This window comes from Neolamprologus multifasciatus, chromosome 3 (genome assembly GCF_963576455.1).
Source record: "Neolamprologus multifasciatus chromosome 3, fNeoMul1.2, whole genome shotgun sequence".
In the NCBI taxonomy this organism is placed as follows: domain Eukaryota; kingdom Metazoa; phylum Chordata; class Actinopteri; order Cichliformes; family Cichlidae; genus Neolamprologus; species Neolamprologus multifasciatus.
In genome coordinates, this window is record NC_140441.1 from 9,830,730 (window position 1) to 9,851,503 (window position 20,774).

General features: G+C 41.1%; 1 protein-coding gene and 1 pseudogene across 4 annotated transcripts in view; one reads left to right on the forward strand and one right to left on the reverse strand.

The window, feature by feature from the left end:
- The window catches only part of LOC146521500 (outer mitochondrial transmembrane helix translocase-like), a 92,029-nt gene that overhangs the window by 60,792 nt on the left and 10,463 nt on the right, over positions 1-20,774 (forward strand). For 3 of the 4 annotated variants that reach the window (XM_085155129.1, XM_085155130.1, XM_085155128.1), the window contains 2 exons: positions 7,426-7,626; positions 19,598-19,704. In XM_085155129.1, coding sequence (XP_085011255.1) covers positions 7,426-7,626; positions 19,598-19,704 — 308 coding nt within the window. The remainder of the gene's footprint in view (positions 1-7,425; positions 7,627-19,597; positions 19,705-20,774) is intronic. The other variant, XM_085155132.1, reaches the window with a different exon arrangement.
- Positions 11,607-13,525, reverse strand: LOC146521501 (uncharacterized; annotated as a pseudogene).

The following is a 20,774-nucleotide window of genomic DNA, read 5'->3' on the forward strand; positions in this document are numbered from 1 at the left end:
ATTTTACCTCTATATTTCACCTTTAAAATATGTTTTTCTTGCCTTGTTTGGTATCATTATTTTCAGCACAACCTCAAATATCTGAAATTTGAGTTATTTTTTTCATTTTGGTGTACTATGTTAGCACAGTTGATCTAAATTCAGACAAAAAATTCAAAATCTGAGTAGAAAAAAGTTATATTTTTTTTACTGTAAAACCCACAAACATGTTTAATGAATCATTTTCATAACTTGAAATGCAAATAGAAATTGTGTATTTCTAAAGATTATGCACAAGTTTCACAAACAACAAAATTATATGGTACCATTTACCTAAAAATGCAGCCAAGGCCTCAGACATTTTTTATATAACCATTTAAATCTATTTACAGAACAATTAGGTGTGCTGCATCAAATAAGAAGGCACACAAATTATTTGTGCCAGTCCAAAAAATGTAGTTTGTGTTCAGTATAAGACAGAGGAGAATACCAAAGGCCTAAACTGGTGATGTGCGGATTGATCCTGAAATATCGATTCCTCCGATACCAGTCATTTATGTTCTAGAATCGATTCTCACATTAAAATATCGATTTATTAGTAATTTAGGGTAAATTTGTAGTTTATCATTAACAGGAACAGAGTGGAAAGAAACTATAACATTCGGATTGTCTACATTCAAAGGAACTACTTCCTCTTCCGCCTTTCATAGTCATGTGCGAAATACGGCTGTATAAATGTCTCGCAGCCGCTGGCGTGCGCACTCAAGACAATGGCTGAGCGTAATTGTGTGAATGTATTTTACCTCCACAAACAGCTGAGACGTGATTTGCGATACATGTGGCAAAAAAAGTGAGGTGTTGTGGCCATACTTGCCAACCTTGAGACCTCAGAATTAGGGAGACATTCAAAGGGGCTGTTGGGGGGTGATAAATTAATTTTACAGTGTTTATTTATCGGATAAAATACGTTAAATGTCACCGTTATTATTGGCCGGCCTGGAAACAGCGGGCGTGTCCGAATTCAGAGGCTGCTTCCACCTGAGGACCCGGCCTTCGCGGTCTAAAGAAAGCCGGGTAGTACGTCACGAGCCCCCTCGGTGGAGTGAAACTCAGCCGTCTGCTCCTTGCTTTCTCAAATATAACCGGGCGCTGACTTAAACTCTCGACCGTCTCACACTTCTGTTTAATCAGTTTTCTGTTTGACGTTTATTCAGCTGTGTGAAAACCCGGAGGAACCCTCCCGAGGGTTTAATAAAGTTTAATTTAATCTAATCTAATCTAATAACTTTATTCTCAGCCAAACCGATTTACTCACGAACAAATAAAACACTGAAAAAGCCAAACGATAATTTTTTTAAGTTATCAAAGTGACTTAGATCTCATGTTTAACCCAAGTAGCGAAAGACCACGGGGGTGTGAAAACGATGTGTTGGTCGGCTCAGATATTTGAAGTTTACACAGCTACATTCTCACCTGAAAATATGTTAAAAGTCTTTTTGCAACCCAGAAAGAGAAATAAGAGTAATGTTAAAACTAAGTAGCTGCTGCCATTGTTGGAAACTGGAATTGGCTGGGCCGCGCTATGAATTCTGCAATATGGTTTTTCAATTTTGTTGTCTGGGTGGAAAATCAGGAGAATTGTGGCTCCGGGAGATTTTCGGGAGGGGCACTGAAATTCAGGATTCTCCCGGAAAAATCGGGAGGGTTGGCATGTATGGTTGTGGCAACATCACTAACCTTGTCAAACACCTCAGAGTAAATCATATCACAGAATATGACGAGTGTATGTTGAGGCGAACTGAAGAGGAGGAGAGGGACAGGTGCTGCTAGGGCGAGACAGACGTCTCTCACAGAGTCCTTTAATGCTGCAGGCAGGCAAGGTGTTCAAATAGCGCACAACTTCAGTTTTTTTTTTATTTCTATATGATGAACTCTGCATTATTAAGTGATAAGAACAAGTAATCTGATGTCCTGTAATCATTATGATGCTATAATTTGAGATACAATAAATAAAATGAGTTTTTGTACAAAGTATCGGTATCGGATTAGTATTGTTGATACCACCCTGAATATTATTTGGTATCAGATCGGAAAGGAAATCAGTGGTATCGCACATCACTAGCCTAAACCCTGCAGGTCTGACAGCAGGAGGTGCATCAGTCCAGTTTTCCATGTGGGAACAACGTTTACACTGGAATCTGCCTTTGGCGGCTTTTTTAGAGCAAATATGAAATTCAGCAGTCTAACTGACACACAATACAAGACAATAACTACACAACACACTAACTATAGCCTCCAAACACGCTAAATGTCACTAATGTCTCACATATGAAAACTCGCTCTCTCTCTGTCTTTCGGTCGCCCGCTTTCCGTCGCGGGTGTCACTCCTAAAAACTTCCCCTTCTCCCTAAACAACCAAATGTCACATGTTGCCTTATCATTTTTTTGATTGGCTGACATGGTAAACTCTAACACAAATAGGGAAGGGGCATTTTTTCTTTTTCTTTTTTCACTCACAAGCGGAGAGTGTTTGCTAGTGCTGTTTGTAGAAAACGCCGTTTTTACCGTCCTTCCTGCTGTTTTGTTCGGAAAAAAACATCGCGTGTATTTTTTATCATAACTCTGGTTTTACGTGGCCCATCGGCACAATTCAAAAACTGGTATATAGTTTGAAGTCCGCACTTTCGACCCAACTTGAAATGGAGACTCTGACGTGCTGCATCTTGTAGCTGTGTCGTCTTAAATTGGTCATGTGATTTTGACGCGCCGGCGCGTCCGGCGACCCCAGAGGGTTACATGAAATATCTTCTTTACAAGTATTGCAAGTTGCCCTGTTGTCATTCCTTCTTGTAAAGTATAACCAAACTTTTGAGCGTTTGAGCCGCTTACGTGCCATGTTTCCTGCCAGGTAAATGACGCTCCGCAATGTGGTGACGTCATTCGGGGTGACTGAAATCGATAAGGGAATCATTTGCAAAAATGCCAAACAATTCCAAGGAATTGAAACGGTGGGAACCAGTTCTCAACAAGAACCAGGTTTCGATACCCATCCCTAAGTGAGACGTTGAAGATGGTAGTGAAAACCTCTGCTAGTTGGTCTGCACATGCTTTAAGCACTCTACCAGCTACACCATCAGGACCAGCTGCTTTCCTCGCGTTGACTCTGCGCAGTGTGGCTCTAACCTGATGCTGCTCCAGCTGGATAGGGGTGTCGTTCCTCTCTGAAACAGCAGGATGGATGATGGTGTCCCTGTTTTGTCGGTCAAAGTGAGCGAAGTAGGTGGCCGATTTTCTGTGAGCGGCGTTTGCTGGGCCACGGCTTGGGTGAGCTTGGTGATTTCTCCTCGGAGATGAGTAAACATCTGCTCATGCCATTCCAGCATGGCCGGCAAAGTCTGCTGAGTCCATGGTGGCTGAATGATTCCGTCACGAGTTAGGGAGGACTCAGGCGCAGACGGGATTTGATCTAATAAAGCGGTTTATTTACAGGTCACCAAAGTGCAAACTATATACAAGTGAAGAGGGAAACCACGGGTCCAGGGTCCAAAAGGCCAATTGGGGAAGAGGAAATCCTCTCACACTATCCCACATGCTGTCACACTTGTACTCCACACAGGAAAGTCAGTTGGTCTGGGCAAATTGTACACAAAAAGGATTAATTAAGTTGTAGGTACCATCATTTTTGTCTAGGCCTGTTCCATTAGTTTATTTTTTTTAATAATTCTGTTGAAGCATGATTGAAAAGCAATGTCTGATTTTCATTGGTTAACATTCATATAATTTTTATTTTGTATATATTACTTTTGTCAGATTAAAGTTATTTCTGTGACAATTGTGAGTTTTTCTGTCATTGACCGACAATTTTGACCACGTGTTTAGTTGACTCCCTGGAATATGTAACATAGTAAATTGCTAGAGTGCTTGACTGCAGCTTAATAGGTAATAAGAGAACCAGAAGTAAGTTCGGCTAAGGAGCCTGGGTGTGTGAATAAGACACAAACAAGAGAAATAGAGCTTTGTGAGGTTGATAGGGCATATCTTCAAACAGAGAAAAAAAAGCAAACTATTATAAACAATAATAATAATAATGAGATTGATGATGATGATGATAATAATAATAATAATAATAATAATAATAATAATAATAATAATAATAATAATAATAATAATAATACACAAACCAAACCATTTGGTCCTAAAGGAAGTGGGAAGAATTTCACTCCAGTTTATTTGACCTATTATAGGCCATGTCCCAAACATTTTAAATTCATGTGTTGGTTTGTGTGGATTTGACAGGTCCTATGGCAATGCCGTTGCGGTCAGGCAGCTCACCATCCTGCATTGATCAGGACTCTGATCGCAGGAAAAAGGTCAAAAAACAAAAAAATAACAATTACATTTGAACATTTTTCTACTGTCATCACAAATAAATAAATCTATAAATAACGCAAATATTTCATACAACAAACAGTGACCAAACAAGTCATAGCATTTCATTCATATAATGAATTTCATTCAAAAATAATGGTAAAGTTGGATATATTTATGGGTCCCACCAAAGTAAAGTAAATTGCTAATAAGGCTAATAAACATTATTCAAACAGTCACAATTGTTAATTGTTTGTTTGTTATGCAGCATCTTCAATAATCTAAATGAATTCAAGTCAATTAAAAAGTACAATAAGCTAGCCAACCACAGAGACAGAGACAGCAACAGCGATGAAGCAGGGGAAATCCAGCAGATCACCCTGAAAAGTTCACTCCCACCACAATAACCGGATTGCTGGAAGTGGGGTCTGATTTCACATTAGTTACATATAACTCTCAAGCACGCACCTTAAATGAAATAATTAACATGGGGAGGAATTGGTGTCTCCCTAATTTAGAAAATCATCATTTAGCCTGGTAAAGCGTCCATAGAGTTAGAAAATCTTACATCTTATGTAGTTTACATCAGTGATGTAAAAAAAATAAATAAATAAAGATAGGAACAAGCACTACAGCCAGGCTGAAGAAAAGAAAGAATAACCTATAACCATCTGAAAGATGTAACATTATGTACAGCTATTTCCATTACAGCCATTTCTGTAACATTGATATTTATTTAGACTCTTTTCTGTAATTGTTCTTTCTAAGTCACAGTGGGATGCAAAAGTTTGGGCAACCTTGTTAATAGTCATTATTTTCCTGTATAAATCATTGGTTGTTACAATAAAAAATGTCAGTTAAATATATCATATAGGAGACACACACAGTGCTAGTTGAGAAGAGAAATGAAGTTTATTGGATTTACAGAAAGTGTGCAATAATTGTTTAAACAAAATCAGGCAGGTGCATAAATTTGGGCACTGTTGTCATTTTATTGATTCCAAAACCTTTAGAACTAATTATTGGAACTCAAATTGGCTTGGTAAGCTCAGAGACCCCTGACCTACATACACAGGTGAATCCAATAATGAGAGAGAGTCAATTGTAAGTTTCCCTCCTCTTTTCTCTGAAGAGTAGCAACATGGGGGTCTCAAAACAACTCTCAAATGACCTGAAGACAAAGATTGCTCACCATCATGGTTTAGGGGAAGGATACAGAAAGCTGTCTCAGAGATTTAAGCTGTCTGTTTCCACAGTTAGGAACATATTGAGAAAATGGCAGACCACAGGCTCAGTTCAAGTTTAGGCTCGGGGGGGCAGACCAAGAGAAATCTCAGATAGACAGAAGCGGCAAATGGTGAGAACAGTCAGAGTCAACCCACAGACCAGCACCAAAGACCTACAACATCATCTTGCAGCTGATGGAGTCACTGTGCATCGTTCAACCATATGGCACACTTTACACAAGGAGTCAGAGGAGCTTGCAAAGAACCTTCACAGACATTTTACACAAGGAGATGCTGTATGTGAGAGTGATGCAGAGTGAAGCCTTTTCTCCGCCCACAGCACAAACCGAGCCACTTGAGGTATGCTAAGGCCCATTTGGACAAGCCAGCTTCATTCTGCAATAAGGTGCTGTGGACTGATGAAACTAAAATTGAGTTATTTGGGCATAACAAGGGTTGTTATGCATGGAGGAAACAGAACACACCATTCCAAGAAAAACACCTGCTACCTACATTAAAATATGGTGGTGGTTCCATCATGCTGTGGGCTGTGTGGCCAGTGCAGGGACTGGGAATCTTGTCAAAGTTGAGGGACACATGGATTCCACTCAGTATCAGCAGATTCTGGAGACCAATGTCTAGGAATCAGTGACAAAGCTGAAGCTGCGCCGGAGCTGCATCTTTCAATAAGACAACAACCCAAAACACTGCTGAAAATCCACTAAGGCATTCATGCAGAGGAACAAGTACAACATTCTGGAACGGCCATCTCAGTCCCCAGACCTGAATATTATTGAAAATCTGTGGTGTGAGTTAAAGAGAGCTGTCAGTGCTCAGAAGCCATCAAACCTGAATGAACTAGAGATGTTTTGTAAAGAGGAATGGTCCAAAATACCTTCAACCACAATCCAGACTCTCATTGGAACCTACAGGAAGTGTTTAGAGGCTGTAACTTCTGCAAAAGCTCATTTTCTTCATTGCATCAATTTCTTCTTCAGCAAATTTCAGCTATTGCTTAGAGGGCATTAAAATGGCAGACAATGTGGTATTTAGTGGGTTTAATTAATTCAGAAGGAGGTGAAAGATGGCTTGATATAGGCAAATTTTGTGTGGTCCCTGCTGGTGGTGTGAGCTGTGGATTTGGAGTGACTCGGTTTATTTACATAGATCATATTTTGGGTCATAAGCATCAACAAGGGAAGATCATCAGTAAACTAACTATAGACTAAAGCCCGACTCACAGATACATGTGATGTGTGTTACAAAAAAAGGAAACACGGAAGGAAGAGGTAAAGGATATTTTCTGGAGAGATGGAAGGGAGAGGAAAGAAAGAAAAAGTGTGGGAGCAGGGGAGAAGGAAACTAGGAAGGGGTAAAAAGGAAGTTTAGTAGAAATTGAGCAAGGGATACAAGAATTTAGAAAATTTAACGCAAAGTAAAATCAGTGTAGTAAACCCTTAAAAAATATGTGATTATTAGGCTCATGTGCTGCCCTATAGTTATTACAGATTTGTTGTGTGAAAAAATTAATGTTTTTGTATTTGGATTTTTTGGTATTTTGATTTCTAACAATCAGGAAAATAATATAAAATAGTTAAAGTAAGCTTTAAAATAAATAGGGGTGGACAATAATATTTCAGTGGCGTCTTTAGCTGTCCATGTCAATAACTAACTCTAAATAAGATTTCAAAAAGAAAAAAGAAAGAGGGAAGTAATGAAGGGAAAATGTAAAGGAAGAAAGAATGAACATAAAATCAAAACATGAAAAAATAAAAAAAATGCAATAAACAGAAGGGGAAGAAATGACAAGCAATATTTTAACCAGTGCATAATCCCATTATCTTCACAACAGGTGTGCTGTTGTATGGACCCCCAGGATGTGGTAAAACACTGATCGCAAAAGCAACAGCAAAAGAGGCAGGCTTTGCTTTCATCAACTTGAAGATGAGCACGCTGACACATAGATGGTACGGAGAGTCCCAGAAACTGACTGCTGCTATGTTCTCATTGGCGACCAAACTAGCCCCAACAATCATCTTCATCGACGAGATAGGTTAACAACACACACACGCACGCATGCACACACACTTGCTCGTTCAGCCATCTTAGTGAGGACATTCATCGACATAATGCTCTCCCTAGCCCCTTACTAAATTTAGAAATACGGAAATTCAAAACACTGGTATGTGCTTTTCAAATAAACAAAATAAAAAATATAAATGAAAATGAAAATGATAAAGAAACCAATTTTGCTTTCTATGAATTTGATGTGGCGAGTGGCAGCTCAGAGTACCCAGCCTTTTTAGAGTCCCTGGGTGGGGTACTGGAAGCTGCTCCGCCTGGAGACTCTGTTGTCCTACTGGGAGACTGCAATGCTCATGTGGGTAATTACAGTGAGACCTAGAGGTTTGTGACTGGGAGAACAGCCTCCCTGATCTGAACCTGAGTGGTGTTTTGTTATTAGACTTCTGTGCAAACCACAGTTTGGCCATAGTGAATACCATGTTTTTGAACATAAGAGTGTCTATAAGTGCATGTGGCACCAGGACACTCTAGGCCGCGGGTAGGAGGGGGGCTGAGCTGTCAACTGATCACCACCTGGTGGTCACTAAGGCAGTTAATCACCCTTTGTCACAGATTCTGTTCATAACTTTTATGGTGTTCCAACCTAATTCTTTTATCTTTGGGCTGAAGGAAGGACAGCACTCGGTGTTTAATGCTCAATCAACAATCTCTTTAATCCATACAATTCTCTTTATTCCATACAAACACTTTAAGCCATAAAATTGTCCAGACGGGAGATGCGCGCAGAGAGGGTGTCTCGCAGATCTCGAATCTTCTGACAGTTACACACATTCTTATAGCCTCCCCCGCCCAAGTCATAAAACCTAAGCATTCAAATTCTCCCTCTCAGTGAGCTTCAGTTACAACCTTGGCTTCCTGTGCAGTGTTTTGTTCTCCCTAATCAGAGAAATAAGGCCATGATTCTATGCAAGCAGTATTTCTCTACAAATCAGCAGTATAATGCATCATAAAACAGTGTAATATTCCACAATGTACATGGGGATTTTCACAGCTCAGCATCCAAAAGCAAAATATGCTGGGGCAGTCCCAGCAGCACACATTTATACACAGACATCAACAACCTTTGTCTCTCAAACCTAGGTGCCTGCTGATCCCTCTCCTGCCTCCCTATCTCGTGTCCTTGCTGCCCACTTCTTCGCACACTATGTTCTCCTTGCTTTGGTTTACCAACTCCTTATCCCACTAACGGCAGCTTTCTGTTACCTCTGCTTCTCACGTACACCTCTGACCTATTCTCCCAATTCTATGTGTGTGCTCTAAGTATGAATGTTTAGTAGCTTGACCTATGACCTACTTAAAGGAATAATGGATATACTGTTTTACTATGGTTAATACAACTAAATCCCTAATACTATGATGATAAGTCACCTCACTAATCAAAAATGAAGGCTGTGGTGGACCCTTTAACGTGGTCCACTTCCATACTTCCCTAATAAGACAGACACATATCCCTTTTTACTGCTCTTTTTTCACATGGTTGCGGGATGCTCTTTGGGGTCAAACAGTTTGCAAATAATAAAAATCAAACTTACAATAAAATATTAATGCGTGCAAGTGTGTCCAAACAAAGCTTACTTTCCCTTAAAACCATCACCCCTGGTGTCCTTTCCCTTTCTCTGTACATAGAGTAGAACCTCTCTCTAAGGAGCTTTTGACCTTCCTATTGCTAACACCCAGTGTCTTCCGATGTCGGGTGATTCTCTGTGCTCCTCTCCTCTTCCTGCTTCAACCTCAGGGGTAGACTACTCTGAGGTATTTTCCACAGACCTCGGTTTTATTTTGCCCCTGTTGTTGAGCTATGGGAGTAATAGTGTTTGAGGTCTGGGATTTTTCTGACTCAGCCGAGTCAGGGCTTCGGGCCTCCTTGTTCTGGTCCTTCTGAATTCCCAGAACAAGAAGGTCCTTCTGAGAAGGTCCTTCTCTTTGTGGTTATTGCTGTGGTTCTGCAATCCTCTCTAGGTGACTAGCAGGACCTCCGACGTCAATTTCTGTCCAGGCCGTCTCCTGTACCTAGAATGATTTGTGTTTCTCACTGTTTCTCTAGGAAAAATCTGGTGTTTTGAACACTAATGGGTCATTATAATCATAAGTTTTTCTGTACCTGAACTCTTAAATATACAAATCACCTTAAAGTCATAAAAAAAATATCATAGAAACCATTGTTTTATGTTAAAGCTGGAATTCTTTGCAACCCTGTGTTAGGAAATGAAATCAGTATGGTTTTCATGCGAAATCGGTTTAACTCCAGGAGCCTACATCCACACCGTACCTGCCTAGAAACAAAACCTGTGAGTTAATATTAACTTCACTGTCACGGTTTGCCAGGGCAAGCCGTGAGGGATGTTGGAGAAAGGACCCAAACGCTGGACTTATTTACAGTGGGGGTAAATGTACACCACAGTCTCCAGAGTGCTCCCTCAACTCCTGTGTCGTGCCTTCTCCCAAGTGCTGGTATTCCGTGCTCTCTGCTCCTGTGCCTACGCACACCCCGTGCGTTCTGCAGTCCCGTGTTCCGCTCTCCTGAGGAAAAAAACAACAGGCGCAGCCGTTATGGCACCTACTCCAGCAGGCATACACTTAACAGTACTTGAGACACTGACAATGGAGTCTAACTCAACGATCCTGCACCGGAGGACGCTCAATCGCTCTGTTAAGTAGCTCCTCCGACGAGCCTGATCAGAAGCAGGTGTGTGGGAACCTAGGCGTGACCAGCAGCTGGCAGGGCCACAACCATCAGGCCTGCAGGTGGCTGTCCTTCATCCTCCAGCCACACCCGCAGACACACACACACACACACACACACACACACACACACACACACACACACACACACACGTACACACACCAGCATGGAACACAAGAGCACAGTGCAGCAAACATACATCCAATAATAATAATAATAATAATAATAATAATAATAATAATAATAATAATAAAGGTCCACACTGTTCACGGACCCCGAGTCCCCGGAACCGGGTCCGTGACATTCACATTTGCTACTCTGTTTTTCCCACTGTCTTTCCCCCACTGACCACAGGACCTGACCCCGTTAACAGCTGAAACGCTGGGTATGACTCTTCATCATGAATTTGTGTTTTGGTTCAGGCATGAATCCAGCTCACCTGATTCATCACTGAGTGCAACCGACCTTGGCATCAATCTGTTAGTCCTCCAATATTGGATAAATGTTGGGTTTATCAAAACCCCGCTGGAACACATGAAACCCTTAACTACATGCAAAGCAAGACGAGACTAATCTCTTTTTTTTTTGTGGCTCACGAGGGAAGTACACCCAAAGTTGAGGAAAAGGTTCCTTCACCTGAACTCTGCCGACTGTGTGCTAGAAAGCAGAAGTAAGCTAATCTATAAAAACAGGAACTTGCAAAAGGTCCTGTTCCAAATGGATATTTAAAGGTGTGAAGTGTTGCACCTTAAAAGATCATAACATGGTGCTTTCTAAATGTATCTAAATGTAGCTCTCTGCACTAAGCGGCATTCTAAATAAAGATAGCACATTTTGTCAGCACAGACACAGACTGTCTGGTTCTTTCTACATAATGATAGCCATATTAGGCCACAGAAAGGCAATGCTTATATAGTTCTTAGTTCATATCTTAGTACAAATGATTCTATGTTTCTAAGCATAAATGACAATATAAAAAAATATCAATCCTGACATTCCTCCCTGTTTGTCATTAATTAAGACACTTACAGTATTATATGCTTTCAGCTTTGCACCACTTGTATAACATTTTCAGTGCATCCATAATTTTAAACACGTTTCGGCCATGCCATCCACGTCACTTTGCTGCAACAGATCATTGATCTCGGACACGGTAGGGTGCAACCTGTGAACAAGCAAAACAATGTCAACAGTACAAGAACAGGAGTCAAGACTTTCAAGAATGTATGTTACAGTGGTCCAGACGTCAACCAGGCTGTCCAGCCTTATGGCTTGTCCCCTCCTGATTTGTGGTCTGCCACATATCTCTGCAGAGCAGTCAGGTTCTGCAGTGCTTCATAGATGTCTCCTCCAGTTGTATATACACCTGTCATACAGGTGCAACAAGTGTCTCCGATGATCTGGCATACTCCTTGTTGTGATGTTGTTCTCAAATCTAAAGTCAAACTGTTCTGTAGTACCATCGTGCTGATGGTGTTCTGTTCTTTTTCAAGGCCTTTCCTAGGGCCTTGGTCAGGTTTATGTCTTAACGACACATAACAGTTGATCCCTCTCCAAGGCTGACCCACGGAAACAGCCTTTGACCGAACGTCGCTCCGACTCTCCAAATGAGGAACTGGTACAGCACATCCATCTGCGCAGTCAGTCTGTCTGCACTGCGTCTTATGCGTGTAGCAGGGTGATGTTTCCAGTCTTTCCATGAAGAAAACATGAACTGATTGTTTCACAAGAGCACAGGCCTCCCCTTTTCAGCTGGGTGCAATTCTCGAACAGGCACTCGCTCTTTGGCTGAAGTTTTGACTGTCATCCTATATGATGAGTTGAACTTGCATTCCTTCGTCTTTTGGTTGACTTGTGGGCAGAGTTCGTGTTTGTATGGTAACCCATACACCTGGTTTCATTTGGAGGGCAAAACATGAAGATGGTTTTGCATAGGTGTTGTGTCATTTCTCCCATCGTTGGTGATCCATTATTTATCACACACACACAGGCAGCTGGGCTGTGCCTGGCTTCTTTAGCAATATTATGTCCGTCAGACACCTGAGGGCGGGCCAGTAAATTTGTCTATTCCAAACAGTCCATGTTATTGGCTGGGCAGGTGACCAGTCCTGTGAGGTTTAAAAATTTCGAGAAGTTGGCTGCCATAGCCAATAGACAAACAGTCTTGTTCTCTGTAATGTTGTATGGCCTTAACTAGGTGTGAGCATGTTCACCTGAAAGTGTTACAGTTCTGGGTCGTTTCGACCAGCATTTGGACTTTCTTATGTTTTGGTTTATTTTTGCATTATGGATTCTTTTTGGTTCTCTGGTGCTTGGATTATTATGATAGCGCCAGCAGCTTCACCTGGGAACTGAACTGAGCAGTCTCAGCCGTCAGCACCCACTGAGAGTTCTAGTGAGTTCACCCATCCATCCACATCCTCCCGGCCAGCATCAAGCTTTGTCAGCTGGTGTTTCCAAGGAGCCCATTCAGCATCACACCTCGTCAGCTGGGGGTCCTGGAGGACCCAACCAGCACATCCTTATGTCTGCTGACGGCTCTGGGGAGTCCGTTCAGCCACCACCTGCTCCACCACCTGCAACTTTAACACCGTCGCCTGCAACATCAGGTTCCGCAGCAGCCACGCTGCCATCTAGTTCTGCCTCCTCTGGTTCTGCCTCATCTGGTCCTGCTTCGTCTGGTCCTGCGGTTGCTACACAGCCGTCAGATCCAGCTCGGTCTGTTTCACCTCGCCTTTGCCGGCCGCTTCCCAGGCCTCTAGTTGGGCATCATGGCCGTCGAGGGCGGCCTCCTGAATGAGTTCGTCACCACCGCTGGCTTCACGGCCAGCCCCCGGTCCTGCTTTGTCACCGCCACTGCCCTCCGCGTGGCCGGCCTCTGGACCTGTTCTGCCACCGCCACTGCCTTCTGCGTGGCCGGCCTCCTGATTTGTTTCGTCTACATTGCCGCCGCTGCTGTTCGCACGGCCGGCCCCCTGAACTGGTTTTTGGAATTCTGTGCTGTCAGCCTCCGGGTTGGATTCCTGGACTTTTTATTTCTTGAACTGTTTAATGGTCTGGAGTGTTTTTGTGTTGAACTGTTGTGTGTTTTTGGACTGATTTGGAACCATGCTCCTTGTTTTCTGTTTCTGACACTCCATCCTGGACCCCCTCCGCCCGCCCTGGTCTGGTGATCTTGTTTCATCTTTCTGTTTTTTCTTTAGGGCTGTCGGGAGCCAGCCCTTAGAGGGGGGTACTGTTACGGTTCTGGGTTATTTAGACCCAGCATTTTGAGTTTCTTATGTTTTGGTTTATTTTTGCATTATGGATTCTTTTTGGTTCTCTGGTGCTTTGATTATTATGATAAATCTCTGTTTTAGTTATTCTGGTGAGGGATTAGTTCTTAGTGTTGTGTCTCATGTTTACTGTAGTTTTAGTTCTGTCTAGTCTGTGTCTTGTGAATTGTGTCTTGTTTCCTGTTTTACTTTAAAGGGTCATGTCTGATGTCAGTGTATTTGGTTTGCTTCTCCTGTCTCGTCTTGTCAATCACTCCCAGCTGTGTTCCCCACCTGTTTGTAATCGCCCTGTGTTCTCTGAGTGTATTTAAGTCGTGTCTTCTGTTGTTGTAGTCGCTCGTCCGTCTGTGAATCTACCGTGTTTCATTCCGCGTGTCCTCCCTGCCGTCACAACCATCATCTACCTTTGTCTACTTTCCTTCACGTTCTGTTTTGCTGTTTTGTAGTTTAGTTTTGTTCCCAGTATAGTTTAGCTTAATCTCTGTGTGCCATTCCCCCCCCCCCCCCTGTGCTTTGTGTTTTAATAAACCACCTCCATGAGTGCCTGCAATTGGATCCTCCTTTATTTTTTCTCCACACGGCTCATTCCACTAGCCGTGACAGAAAGTGTTGTCAATGGCAACACCTGATACACAGTCACATTGATCAGTGCACGAGAAATTGAGCAGATGACTTTAGATATGGACAGTAAACTATTATACTACAAAGTTATTAATGTTTTTTTACACACATCATTCAGGATGCAAGTAAAACTGCTCCTGCAGACAAATTAGACATGAGAGAGAAGAAGAAAAAAGAAACTCTGCACTCTAGTTAAGTGGTAAAAATACTGTTTCCCTTCCTCTGATGTGTTCCCATGCAGCTCCTGCTCTGACAATAAAAATGTCCATGTCTCTGTGTAACTGCCTAGAAGTGATAATACATTTAATTCAGCTTCTCCATTTTCCATTTAGTTGTTGTACACAGGGTTTTAGTATATCAGTTGTTTGTATAGGTTTACTCTATATTTCAACAATGTCTCATCTAGGACGGCAGGTTTTCAAGCATGTCAAGTGCTTCTATGCACTTAATTAATTTAGATATTTGTCTTATTTACTTATTCTCAAATGTCATTTTACTTAATTTGAGCTACCCTAAGCTTGGTGCAGACTACTTTTAGCAGTTATCCACCTCACGCCATAACCAACTAAGGTGTCTCTTCACATTATTATTATGTTGTCGTTATTATTGCTAACATATATTTATACAAGAGCAATAATGTATTGCAATATTCTATATATATATATTATTTTGTGTCCACCAAGGGCTGCAGGTGATCTGCAGTTTCACCTTCTTCCAAGTTGGAGACATTTTCTGTTTCACACACTTTTCTTAGCTGAGTGATGACAAACCTGAATATACATTATACATCTCTCTATTTCATTTAATATGTGTTTGTGTAAACTATTTACTTTATTTACTATTCACACTACAGTTTCTTCCAGTTTCAAAATATTATAGATTCAAACCTCCAATACATATGGTGTCAGCTAAATTATATTTATCTAAAACTCCTCTCTGTCTATACTAGGGATGGGTATCGTTTAGGTTTTATCCGATACCAATACCAAACTGGTACTTTTGAAATATATGCATATTATATATTGTTCTTTCTTTGTGATTGTTTATGTTTAAGTTGTTTATTGCTGGCTTTTAGTTTGTTTTTGTCTGTTTGGGAGCTGACACAGTTTCTATGGAGATGGGTTTTTGGCAGGGTAACATCAGGAGAGAAGCTCCAGAGAGGCATGTTCCATGTTAAAAGCTAAAATATAACAAAAGAAATTATGCTAAACAAAACAAAACCTTTCAATTGCCCAACCCTATCTGTCCCCTCAACGGGTTGTATGTTTTCAATGTTTCCTTATTATATTTGTCATAAAAATAAATCAAACAAATAAATCAAGCTGTGTGACAGCACCTTGCGTTTACGCCAAGCTGTGAACTGTCCTAAATCTACTTCCTTCACCCCCTTTTCAACTGGAATCCCAGTTAAATTTTCTTTCAATCCCAGTTTAAAACTATTCCTGACTTCCCTCAGTGCACACTGTAAACTCCAAAAAGATAAAATGAGCTTTTCTGGTAAAAGGTCCTAGATTATTTTGTCAACCTTTGGAAACATCCTCTATAGAGTTAACCCGTTTCATCTTTAAAACTTAGGCCTGGTTTCTTCGCCCCCTTTAACGGGTAGCGCATATCCAGCCTGAACACTGTGTTTGGGCAATTTACATAACATAAAAATCCTGCAACTATTCCTAAAGTCCCTCTCATTACTTTTATGCTCCCATTATAACCTATGTCTAACAAGCTTTTGATCTTCTTTGCAATGTCAACAACTAGGTGTCTTTGTGCTCTGTTCTTCTCCTTTCTCTGGTTCGTTCCATTCAGTCTCGGGCTTCCAGGATTCTCGCGGGTTAGGGTCACTCACTAATCTACTGTGTTCATCTAATGTTCCTTTAATCATTCAAAGTTGTTTCACCATATTATGTTATGGGCTCTAGTCTTTATATTAACTTTACTTAATCTTTATTTACTTAATCTTAATGCTCTTTATGTGTGTGCACAACACTTTTAATTTTATTAAACACACCCAGGGTAAGATATAAACCATCACCATCTGAGCATAAAACAGACAGGGATCTTCTCCGAACAGCTCAATTCAGAATGGTTTCCCTCATCAGGGTTACGCCCCTTCATGCGTCACAAATGAACATAATATGCATCAGATACAGTAAATGGTCAATCTTAAACCCCTAAAATTAGACAGAGAGGTTCCTCTTTCTATCACACCTTCCATAAAAGGCAATAAGTTTCAAGCCTACATGGTCCCTGTGGCGGATGCTCTTCTTTAACCCTTTAAAACCGGTCAGAGCGGGCACGCTCCGTTTTGTGTAACTATTTTTAAATCCCGGTAGCTCTGCAACCACGTGAGCTAGCGCAATAATTTTTTTTTGCATATGAAACCGGAGGAGTTGTACTTACATCTTATGCCATCAGCTTGTCCTCGGTCACAGTTTCCTTCCACATATAGCTTTGCAAAAACTGCATAAAAAGCACTTGCAGCAACAAAAACATAATATTCCAGAAACACGCTTTGCCGATCCGATCAGCTGTTCATAACACTTCCTACGTCCATCAGCACGAATTATCGCATGTCCGCCATGACCTGCCCGAAACCAGAAGTGACGTCATTTTCGCGGAAATGTAGTTTTTTACCATCAAGGCCTCATGAGCCTATACTGGTGTTTTTAAAATTTATGTTTGACTTTATGACTTTCTGTGTCATTTTTGGGATGCTTAGGACTCATATTGCACTGCTGGAAATAGTTTATTTTGATGCATATGCTGCTTTTTTGCAAATTTGCAGTATAATATTTATTTTCATTTTTCCTGCAGTGTATAGAAATTGGTGTATTTCAAAAATAAAACTATGAAGACACTCAAAAATAAATTTCCTGTGGTGGGAAACTATTTTGTGCAACTTTTTTTGTATTTACAGTTCGTTAATTTCTCTAACTAGAAATATATGTTAAAAAAAGATTTTCAATTTTTTTGTAGTTTATTGCACTTTTTTGCAATTTATGTAATTACTACGCACATAATGCAGACATTTTATTAAAATTTAGGCTTTAATGGTTGTATTGATGTATATCAACTTGAAATGCTCCCAAAAATGGCTCTACAACATGTAAAAATATAATATAAGCTCTGGCGGACTTGGTTCTATGGTAGGTCTAGGGTTAATAGTCTTTTATTTAATCATGTCTTAATTTTCCTGTTTTTATTATGAAGCACTTTGGTGTAACGCTGGTCTTTTAAATGTGCTATACAAATAAAGTTGTATTGTATTGTATAACGAGTCAGTGTGTGTAGGGTGGGTGTGTGTCACTTTCCTGTTCTGGTGTCTTCATTAAACCATGGCCTGAAGCGTACCACAGGGTCCTGCTCTCCTCCTTTCAGTCTGCTTGTATCCAGCCCTGCTGCTGCTCACAGCTCCCCTCATTCTCTAATCAGTGCCATCCATTATATGGTCACTTCAAAGCTGTATTTTGCCACAGCACAGGCTGGGTTTGGTTCCAATTATGTTAATCTATCATTTTGCTCCGGCAGCTGTGCTCGTGGAGGAAGATTGATCCAGGTCTGGAGTCACCTGAAACTTCTAGACTAAGACATTATTTAATATAATGTCCATCCATACTCATTAATAATTCCATTCTCTGTCTCCTCCATCCATATTTCGACACATCTTTTCCATCATTCATCCTAGACATATCAGCTGATTTCCAGCTGCACGCACACACACACTCACTCCCTGTTATGCACACCCACTCACACACCCATACACCAACACATTCCTCGCTCTGCTTCTCTACAGTTTTCTCCTTTATCTACCTCAGATTTAACTCCGACATATTCCACACCACTACTCACCTTTCACTCATTTTACCACAGAGAACTTTACCCGAAAGCCAGACGCCGACAAAATTTAACATAAAAATATGTGTAACATAGCGAACAGATTATTTTAGAATTTTTAATATGCACGCTTCGATTTAACAGGTGTCACTGACCTTTTATTCTGTTGTACAGGTCCTCTGTTCACCTTGTCTCACGATCTCACCACAGCCAAATCTGCCTTCCTCAGCACACCAAAGATCTGGGTCACGGCACCAAATTGTTGCAACACAATTCTTGTCTGTCTCTCCTTTCTGCCCACCCCTTCGCACGCTATGTTCGCCTTGCTTTGTTTTACCAACTCCTTATCCCACTAACGGCAGCTTTCTGTCACCTCTGCTTCTCACATACACCTCTGACCTATTCTCCCAATTCTATGTGTGTGCTCCATGTGTGAATGTTTAGTAGCTTGACCTATAACCTACTTAAGTAAATAATGGATATACTGTTTTACTATGGTTAATACAACTAAATCCCTAATACTATGATAATATATTCTGACACTGGACAGGATTTCTAGGCACAGCCAAGTAGCGGAGGGCTTTCATTTAGGTGGCCTCAGATTCTCATCTCTGCTTTTCGCGGATGATGTGGTTCTGTTGGCTTCATCGGTTGATGGCCTCCAGCTCGCACTGGAACAGTTCACAGCCAAGTGTGAAGCAGTGGGAATCAGGATCAGCATCTCCAAATCTGAGGCCATAGTTCCCAGCCGGAAAAGGGTAGAGTGCCCACTCCATGTCGGGGATGAGTTCCTGCCCCAAGTGAAGGACTTAAGTATCTCGGGGTCTTGTTCACGAGTGACGAGAGAAGGGAGCCGGAGATCGACAGACAGATTGGTGCAAATTGGCCGCAGTGATGTATACGCTGTACCAGTCTGTCGTGGTGAAGAGAGTGCTAAGCATAAAAGTGAAGCTCTCAATTTACTCATTGATCTAGATCCCCCACGATCCCTACCCTAACCTTGGTCACGAGCTCTGGGTAGTCCCTTAGAGATAGGGTGAGAAGTTCAGCCATCCAGGAGGGGCTCAGAGTAGCGCCTCCATAATAAAGGGAGCCATTTGAGGTGGTTCTGGCATCTGACAAGGATGCCTCCTAGGTGAGGTTGGGCATTTCCCACCGAGAGACAGCCCGGAGGCAGACCCAGGACATGCTGGAGAGATTATATCTCTCTGCTGGCCTGGGAACATCTTGGTATTCCCCCGGACAAGCTAAAGGAGATGGCTAGGGAGAGGGAGGTCTGGGCTTCTCTGCTTAGGCTGCCCCCACGACCTGGCCCCGGATAAGAGGAAGAAGATGGGTGGATGAATTTGGTCTGCACAACCAGTTCAAAGAGAGATGTGAATGTGTTTTAATATTTGATCTTAACTATTTACATTACAAATACCATAAATTATATGCAGGCAAAAAATATAATCTGAAATTTACACTAAACATTTTCAAATAATGAAATCCTAACTAAAATCATAAAACTATTCTGTGTGTTTGAACAGACACATTTCTTAGGAGTCGGTCCAGCAGTGATCATGAAGTTACAGCTATGATGAAGGCTCAGTTTATGACTTTGTGGGATGGACTCGAAACAGACCACCAATGCCAGGTATGCACAGATTGGAATTGCTTGGGTACGATATAGAGTCTCAAGAGATTCACTGACCTGTGAATGTATTATTGAGAGGAATTTGTCTCAAAAGGGTTGCAAATGTGTACAATGTGATCCACAAGCCTTAATCGATTTACAAATGTGTGCAGTGATTTGTGTGTAACATCTGAGGACTCTTGAGCACATGTTTCAATCCACATGCAAATACAAAGCAATCTGACCACATGTAAAACTATTTTACATATGCCTACCTGAATAAAAACAGATCATCATCACTGGAACTTGGAAAGCAGCTTACATATCTGGATCTGTGCAAAGCTGGCAGCATTAAATTTGTTTCAAAACCCTGCATGGGCATGCAACATGATCTGTGCATATCAGGTGGTTCTTCCACACGTACAGTATTGAACGATTTGTGAGTGATCAAGAGAGATGGTGCGTTTAGTTTTAGACATTTTTGTACATCTACAACTAATTCAGTCCTGATTCAAAAGGTCCTGATTTGGGCCAATCGAGTCAATTCAATTTTGACTCAGTCAAAATTATTATAATTATGATTATTTATCTTGGATATGTACTCTCAAATAACCCTCTAAACTTTGTAAATTAAAAATATTTAATTCCAAATTATTTGAGTATTTTATCTGCAATTACAAACCCGGTGTAAACTATCTAGGTATAAAAAAAAAAAGCAGACACTTGTGAGATGTCATCAGATGTGTAAGCATCACAGTAGATGCCTTTGTGTCATGTAACTGAAAATAAAACAAAAAATTATGAAGGAGATTTTACTGGTCTGGTCTTTTATAGCAGATCACCCCTTATAAAATATTCTGGATTTAATTTGTAAAAGCTGACATTAGGGTTCCTTGTTGGAGGTCATTTTTGAAAAAACAAAACAAACGAAAACATCATCTGACAGCGCTGTACACAACGGTAGACTGGGGTATATTAAGCAAGCTTATAATGCAGAAAACATAATTTTTTGATGGGAAACTGGTCTCTGAGTACACCGAGTGAGGGGGAGATATGCAGGAAGTGTGATTTTATCATATTGGAATCATACT